The sequence below is a fragment of the Chaetodon auriga genome, chromosome 23 (genome assembly GCF_051107435.1).
Source record: "Chaetodon auriga isolate fChaAug3 chromosome 23, fChaAug3.hap1, whole genome shotgun sequence".
Taxonomy (NCBI): Eukaryota; Metazoa; Chordata; class Actinopteri; order Chaetodontiformes; family Chaetodontidae; genus Chaetodon; species Chaetodon auriga.
In genome coordinates this window covers 6,538,901-6,547,803 of record NC_135096.1, presented here as the reverse complement: position 1 = coordinate 6,547,803, position 8,903 = coordinate 6,538,901, and the positions used below count along the sequence as shown (strand labels likewise).

General features: G+C 42.6%; 1 protein-coding gene across 2 annotated transcripts; it reads right to left on the bottom strand.

Moving 5' to 3' along the window:
• Window positions 1-4,838: 4,838 nt before the first annotated feature.
• On the bottom strand, window positions 4,839-7,551 carry s100b (S100 calcium binding protein, beta (neural)). 2 transcript variants are annotated; one of them, XM_076723955.1, is made up of 3 exons: window positions 7,509-7,551; window positions 7,147-7,296; window positions 4,839-6,400 (listed from the first exon to the last, which is right to left on the bottom strand). In XM_076723955.1, exons 2-3 carry the CDS (start codon window positions 7,288-7,290, stop codon window positions 6,254-6,256), a joined length of 291 nt encoding a protein of 96 aa, XP_076580070.1. In that variant the 5' UTR covers window positions 7,291-7,296; window positions 7,509-7,551; the 3' UTR covers window positions 4,839-6,253. The 2 variants fall into 2 exon arrangements, with proteins under 2 accessions (XP_076580070.1, XP_076580071.1); XM_076723956.1 differs by having other exon boundaries at window positions 7,147-7,290.
• Window positions 7,552-8,903: the final 1,352 nt, after the last annotated feature.

The following is an 8,903-nucleotide window of genomic DNA, read 5'->3' as shown; positions in this document are numbered from 1 at the left end:
ATTTCAGGTTCCATCTGGGACACTCGTGGGCGTTTTTGACTCTAATTATGACCAATAGTCATATTAGAAACAGCTGCGATGTGAATATCCTCACTAGAAATTGGTTTAAGCTGCATTGAAAAACGTTTCGCATCGTTGCACCAGAGTCATGTTTCACCCACTGACAGACTTTCATGTCAAACAGTTTTGTCTTGCTGCTATTTGCTGGCAGCGATGTGCAAAGTTGCTTCATGCAGCTCTGGGAAATGGGTTACTTTGGAAAAATGATTAAAAAAAAAAAAATCTTCCTTCATGTCTCCTCAGTGGAACAAAGCTACAAAGCTCTTTAGTCCTCGACGGCTCAGCTTGAAGTTTCTCTGCTGTTCCTTTATTCCTCCTCCTTGATCTTCAGAGGTTCCCTGCTTTGGAGCGCCGTGTCGGAACCCACAGACTCTTCGTCGTCGTCTTCGATGTAGTCTTCGTCGTCCATCTCGTTGGTGACGTACGAGCCTTTGTGTCTGGACAGACACCACAGCAGCACCGCGATGATGCAAATTAGAAGCAACAGAACTGCGCTGACGATTCCTGGACGATGGAGTGCAGATGTCGAGACAGGAGATCAGCAAAAGATTTTTACATGTAATCACCAACTTTTGCACGTTAAACAGCTGAAAATAAGCCACAGTTTTGCTTCTAGAATCTGGATTGTGCCACTTTTTCATTATTTATTAAGAAATAATTAATTTCTATATTTAAATAGCTGATTCATTTAAAGGATGCATTAAAAACTCAATTTAAAAATGTATTAGACTCTCCAAATTTTTAATTCTGCTTCCTTACTCTGTCATTAAATGGATTAATAATTGAATTTAAAAAAAACAATTAAGACTGCACAGAGAGCAACATATCCCAAACCCGCACACACAACGTGAAATATCATTCTTAGGATGATGTTTGTGATGCATTCATGTTACGAATGAGTGAAAGTCAGAGCTTGAAAACCAGCTGTGGTGCTATTCTGAGATGCACTGTAGAGGGCGCTGTGCTGGAAACAATTTAAGGAATAAACTTGACCTGATTTTACTGTTTGTCAGCTGTAATCAGGGAAAGCGGCTCAGTTCTCACCTCCGATTAAGGCTGTAAAAACTCCATCGTCCGTGCTGATGCCTGAAAAAACATGAAGAGAATTCAGTAAAAATACATCATACACAGTTTTAATGACGTCCTCATCAGTATCGTGTGGCTTCTTGAGGATTTTTGAACAGAAACATTGAAGTATTTCTAGGAATTTCGGCATCGAGCCACCACACCCACGTGGCGCAGATCGATGGAGGCCACATGGCAGCTGATTTTTTTTTTTTTTTATTCTTGGCCCAGAATCCAACCACGCGTGGCATGCAAACACCCTCAGTCTATTTTAAAGCCTCAGTGTGTGCAGAGGCGAGGCGACGGAGGTTTTACACCTCGGAGCTAAACAAGTCCTTTCACATTAGGTCCCTTTACACAAACCGCCGCGCGATATCCTGCCAAAATAAATAAATAAATAAAAAAATAACAACCCACGAGGGAGGTCTGCCTCCACACCTGCTCAGTGTGATGATGCAGAAACAGAGAAAACAAGACATTTAGCTGACCGTAAAAGAGCGTTAACGTGGGATAAAGGGTCTTAAAAATGAACAATTTGGCTGGTTCCTGCGTCAGAAATACAACTCAAGATGTGGCGTTAATTTGTTTTTGTTGGAAAATAAGGTCAGAGGTCAAACTGCATACGAGCGAGCGAGTGAGCGAGCGGCTCTCCGGCCCTCTTTGGCCCCGCGGTGGAAACGAGGGCCTGCGGGTATCGGCGTTTCAGCTCTTATCTCCACAGCGACAGACCCTGGAGGCGTCACACTCGCTCCTTCCCATGCTCCTCTCTGACATTAGGCTGATAAGACACTCCCTGCATCACACCAGTGCTGGACCAAGTATTCACAACCTTTAATAAAGTAGAAGTACCAGTGTTGCGATGTAGAAATACTCAGTTTCAAGTGAAGGTCCAGCGTTCAAAATCTCTATACTTGTACTGCATTTCAAAGGGAAATATTGAACCTTTTATTTCTCTATCTGCAACAAAACATATCAATTTCTAAAATGATACTGTTACCGACTGAAGTAACGATATATAAAGTAGCTAAAATGTGTAATAATACTACAATAATATGATACATGCTGTATGATATAGCTCTCTGAAAGTACTTTTACTTATAAGAAGTGTATTTTTCAGAACAATATTGCTACGTTTCCTGAAGTAAAAGATATGAGTGCTTCTTCTACCACTGCTAGTTTTAAGTATCCAGTCCAGTGGTTCTCAACATGAGACCGAGGCCCCTCCAAAGGGTCGCCAGATAAGTCTGAGAGGTCGTGAGTTGACCGATGGGGGAGGAAAAAAGAAAAAAAACAAAGTTCTGACACACAAATCTGTTCTCATTGTTTGGACTTTTCTCTGATCTTTTCATTTTTGGGGGAAAATGTTGGATAATTTGTCCTGTTTGGCCCTTAAAAAGTACTTAAAAAGTATTTTATGTCAATGTTGGAGATGAAGTAGAAGGTAGTACAAGATTCAAAGAGTAGAAGTACCTCAACCTTTAGTGACTTCATACATCGTTTGTGTCTTTGAGCTCCTCATTTTTTGCTGATTTATTTCACCTGATCGCACTAATGTTGACGTACGTACCCTTGGTCGTGACCTCGGGAAGAGGAGGCGGGGTTTCGGTCAAAGCAATGACTCCAGGAATCGGGGAAGCGTCCATGATGACGTCAACCTGAGCAGAAAAAAAAGAACACACTGAATTATTGACGGCGGACTACTTTATATCAGATATTCATAAAAGTCAAGGAAGAGGGAGAATTGGAGTCAGTTTGTAAGTGATGTTAAATTGTATTAGCATTGGTATCATCCTGTAAATGTTCAAATGAGCAAGCAGCTCCAGGATTTGGCTCATTCAGGGTCCCTGCACAGCAGAAAAGTGACGTTTTTTTTGTTCTTGCAAAACATGAAAAAGTCTCTTGCAGTGAATGCACTTTTCCACATACTGAACTGTGAACTTGAGGGAACGACTCCAAATGGATCCAAAGTGTCAGAGTCACAAAACTATCTCTGAGCTGCAGAGCATTAGGGTCACTTTCATCTGCTTTTCTCCAGGCTCTGCTGCAAATCATCAGGTTTTTTTAAAAAATTTTTTTTACTTTTCAGACACGTCCCACTCCGGTTTTTATCAAGTCAAACGTACAACCTGAGAACATAAATGCAGCAAAGTCAGATTAAATACGGATACGTGACTTTACCAGCAGCCTTTTACAGATTATCGACTAGTTACTAAATATGACAGAGTGAAACAAAGCTGGAGCTTCTAAAACATCACAAAACAATTCAAAAATGAAACAAAACAAGACTTCAAACCTCCCAAAAAACTCACCAGCTCTGAGAATCTGCAAGCAGCTCTTCATTCACTGAGAACAAGAAGACGAAACACAACAGAGCCTGTGCTGGACAACACACGCACACACACACACACACACGCACACACACACACACACACACACACACACACAGATGGGTGTGGTGTCAGTCCCCAGGGTCGGGATCTGTTCCCCCTCCGGCCAATAGCGAGGCTGACTCCACCTCTGTGATGCTAAACAGCCTGCAGATGTCTGAAACTGTGCAGCTGACAACGCCTCTTACATCATCTGTTAACACACACACACACACACACACACACACACACACACACACACACACACACACACACACACACACTGTCTCTGCACACACACACACACACACACGCTGTGTTTAATAACTTTACATTCAGCCTGTTAATTAATGTAAATCTTCACCTTTTCAGCATGACTCAGGAGTTTTTGCTTGCAGTTCCCTACATTTCCCAGAATGCCTCAAAACAACCACATAAGAGTGTCATAGAAAGACGGTTTTTTCCTGCCTGGCTGCATCACAACTCTGAGGGGCGAGCACTCGAGGCCAAAATGAGGGACTGATGCCAAAACCTGCTGTTTATTACTGATGTTGAAAATCACCAAACACTGTTCGGCTCTTGGTCTCATGTCGTCTTGTTTAACATAATCTGGAGGAAGCAGAAATATACAGCAAACAGGTGACGCTAATTATCTCGTTAGGCTCAGGCTGATGAGGTCAGTGGTGAGAGGTGTGACCTTCACGTCCATGTCTAATATCTGAGCTGTGAAGAAGAAGTGCCGGGGTGCTGCGGTGAAACTCGCAGGGAGCATCACAAAGAGTTCATTTTGGCATCGCTCTCTCCGGCTCTGGACTTCACGCTGTGGGAAAATGAGGCGCTCTGCAAACAGCTGCCACCCACAACAACAAATTGATTGACGACAAAGAGAGAAAAGGTGCAAGAGTGACGCCCTGGAGTGAAAAGAACAGGCGGCTGAGGTGGTTTTCCTGTCAGAGATGACGGTAAAAGGAAGTGCTGCACGTTTGTCCCGTGATGATCCCCTGTTCAGTATTCTGTTTCCACCTTTAGAGCTCGTCCGAAAAAAAGAAGCATTTTTAATCAGTGAGGTCATTTTGCTGCCACAGCTGTTTGTCTAAAAGCTTAGTTTGTGCTTTTATACACGGGTTTCTGCAGAAAATGAAGTTCTAAGTATCCCTCAAGTCACTTACCCACCAAAAAGAATCACGTACAGTGAAGGCAGCATCCAACACGCTGAGGAAAAACTACAAAATACTGCTATTAAAATGTTCGTTTCTGTGAATATTGTGGCATGACTGCACGTTTTGGGGAAAAAAACACACACAAGTTCATCATCATAGTTGAGGGTTGAGAAAACAAAGTCAGAGCCACACATCGATAATTTAATTCACATCACCAACATCCAAACAAACATCGTGCTCAACATCCCAAAATACACGTCATCAAACAAACTCCTCCGCGCCGACGGATCGTACGTTTTCTTTGCACGAAGAGAAGAGCTGCACATTGTGAAACTACATTTTTTTTTTTTTTTTTTTTTTTTTTCATCCTCGCAGGTTGAATCGGATTGTTGGTTGAACTAAACTCTGCTGCAGACGACAGCGGCTACTACATTCATTTAAGTGATTATTTTAGCGGCTGGCGAGACATTTGGAGCGTATTACGACTTCTAAACAGGAAACAAGCAAGAGCTAAATGACATCAAATGAATGCAAAGTTACCAAAAGCTACCAGCCAGATTTTCATTTAACAATTTCATATTAAAAGCACTCGAAAGCCTTTTTCAACATTTCCTAGCGTGTTTAACTTGAAGGCTAAGCTAGCAGTCGCTTCTGATTTTTTACAGTAGATTTCTCCTAAACTGCGGCTTCTACGTTAGATTTCGACACTCACGAGCCATTTGGAAACCTCTACGAGCCAATGAAATGTTTTAGGAATGACGACCAACCTGCAGGCCTCTTTCAACATCTGATAGTCAGCGTGATCTGTCAGGAGGCGGTGGTGATGATTGAAAAACGTTAGCCGGCCTCTCGAGCTAGCGGCCTCTGAAAATGCGATGTGCATAAGCTCGGAAGAATGATTGGTGGCTGCTCGAGCCGCGGCTGGAATAGACCAGGCGCAATCTTTGAAAACAGGTTGGAAACTTTGTCTGATTATGTGGAGTTTAGATCAATTTACCAGCCGTTTTTTACAACTTTACTGGCCCTAAAATCTAACACAGCTTGATTCATACAATGGGATTTAGTGGCTATGAAAGACGTTCATGAAATCCAACATTTCAGCTAATTTAGTAGTGTGGACTCTTAGAAACCAGTGGCCAGTTTTGTGTTAAAGTTAAACCAAAATCTCAAAGCCTCACTTTCAACATCTGATAGTCAAGATTTATCGACCGCCTCTAAGTAGTTGGTTGACTCACTTATTAGCCGCAATCTAACAGCAGTTTACAAAGTCCCTCCAAATGCTAATTATGTGCAATCGCTTTCTAGCCGCACCAAAATCCCACAGCCGCTTTGAAGACTTTACAAGCCATCTAGATATTTTAGAATCAGACAGACGTTTTTTCGCCGATTTTTATCTAAAGTAACCGCTACGCTGGACTGTTTGCCAGCCACCAGCCAACCTCTCCAATGATGTTTTGGCTGCTGGCTGGAGTTTTCCCAGCCTGCTCTGCTCTGAAGGCACCCACAGGTTGTGCGTTGCTAGGCTTCTTCTTCTTCTTCTTCTTCTTCTTCTTCTTTATAATTTACTGTAGCTCCCCCTTTGTCTCCGTCCTCGCCTCCTCCTTACTCGTCCTCGTGCTCGAAGAACTCGTGGCAACAGACGGTAACCACAGAGATGAATGTCATGAACTCCTGGAAGTCGCACTCGGCGTCGCCGTCGGTGTCCAGGCTCTCCATCAGGCTGTCGAGCGTCGCCTGGTCCTTCACATGCTGCAGGGGGAGGGCGGGAAGTTCACAGCAGGTCACAAAAACGAGAAATGCAGTACGTTTGGAAAACAGATTTAAATCAAACTACTGCATCAAAATACTTGATTCTGTCCCTTCCAAAGGGTCTGAAGTATCTTTTACACCTGCGGCGATTGTAAAATTTAACCTTCTGGTACTCAAGTATTTCCTTTGTTTGACACTTTTGTGCAGCGATGGAAGAAGTATTGAGACCTTTCACTGAACAATTATCAATACCAGGACAGAAATACTTCATTACAAGTAAAAATCCTTCATTCATATCTTCAATAGAAGTACAAAAATGCATTAAAAGTAAAGTCTTGTGCTATATTACTGGATTATTACCACTAGTCCATAAAGATCTAAGCTGCATATTAATGTTTTATCTGGTTGCGGTGGATCAAATTTCACAAATGTATGTATTATTGAGAATAATATTCATGTTTCTATTCAGATTGCATCGTATTTTATAAGCTGATCATACATTTGAATGAAAAACTTTGATCCGCAAACAGTCGTCAGGTAAATGTAGTGCAGTAAAAGAGTTCATTCCCTCCTTTATAAACTTATAACATCCAGCAGTTTAACTAAACTCCACAGTGAATGTACTTTTACTCGCAGTGAAGTATATTTCCGCCGTGTTTTAACAGATCTAAAGGATCCGAATACTTCCTCCGTCCGTTTCTCTGATTGGCGAAACTCTTCAGTTTCAGATCTCTTGTCCGTCTCACCGCCATCAGATCCGGCAGCTCGTCGTGAAGCAGATCCTTCAGCTCGCTCTTCTTCAGTTTGTGCTTGTCTCCTTCTCTCTCCGAATACTTCTGAAACACCGCGATGATGGTCGCCATCGAGGTCTCCAGGTCTGTCATTGTCATCTGTGACTTGTCATGAAAAGAAGAAATAAATAAGGATCAGAATACCAGAATTTACTCACATTGAGGTAAAAAAAGTATTGATCATTTTAAAACTACAACTGAAACACCTTTAAATAATTAACATATGGTGAGAAATACTTTCCATGTTTAGCATTTATGTGTTTAGTTGCATCTTTCAGCGTAAAGAAGCGCTGACGGAGAAAGATTCATGACCTTACCTCAGCGTCGGTTCAGGCAGGAGGGGTCTGTCGTCCAGAGAGTGGAGGCTGAGGCTGGACAGCAGACTTTATACTGCAGCAGTGTGGTGGGTGGGTGGCGGTGGAGCGGAGGGTCCAGCCTGTCATTCAAACTGCTGACCAATCCCGTCCGTCCACCTCCCCTCACTCCACTGCAACCCTGTGCTGACCAGCACTGATGGGCATGTCTGACTCTTCATGCCAGGCCAGCAGTGTACTGACTTACAACAGCGTAGGAGCACATTTCACCTGACTCTTGACTATGAATGTGTGACAGTTACAAAAATGTTGAAGCTTTGGTTTTCGTACTTGCATTCAATCTAAAAATCACAGGATTTGAACAAAACCAGACTAGAATGTGAGTATTTGCTCCAGTGTCACCTGTAATCTTCTACCTGTACACACCAGTAACACCAGTAGCAAAGAGTCCACCTTTAATTGGACTGCATAGGAAGGAGACCAGGTGCTCACTGCAGCTAAATGACAGCAGGGGGAGTGTTTTTAAAAATTGAGAGCTCACAGCTGATTGGCTAAAGGTCAGTGTGCGAGGTCGTGAATGGATGAAGACAAGAACGAGCATGTGGAGCTTGGAGGTAGTGGAAACACGCACATAATGCATCAAAAGAGGCAAAATGAGCATTTTTAAAAATTGAGAGCTCACAGCTGATTGGCTAAAGGTCAGAGTGTGAGGTTGAGATTGGATAAAGACAGAAATGAGCTTGTGGTGCTTAGATGTGTGGAAACACGCACATAATACGTCAGCACATGCGAAATGAGCATTTTTAAACGTTGACAGCTCACAGGTGATTGGCTAAAGGTCAGAGTGCGAGGCTGTGAATGGATGAAGACAAGAACCAGCTCTCCGAAGGATGCAGCCGCTGAATTGGGACACAGCTGAAGTGTCAGAATGTGTGAAATGAGCATTTTTAAAAATTGAGAGCTCGCAGGTGATTGGCTACATGTCAGAGTGCGAGGTTGAGATTGGATGAAGACGAGAATGAGTTAATGGAGCTTTGAGGCTGAGGAAACACACACATAATGCATCAGCACACATGAAATGAGCATTTTTAAACATTGAGAGCTCACAGGTGATTGGCTAAAGGTCAGAGTTCAAGGCTGTGAATGGATGAAGACAAGAACAAGCATGTGGAGCTTTAAGGTCAGAGAAACATGGAGATAATGTATCAGAATGTGTGAAATTAGTATTTTTAAAAATTGAGAGCTTACAGGTGATTGGCTACATGTCAGAGTGCGAGGTTGAGATTGGATGAAGACAGAAATGAGCTTGTGGAGCTTTGAGGTCACCAAACACACACATAATTTATCAAAAGACATGACATGAGCATTTTTAAAAACTGAGAGCTCACAGGTGATTGG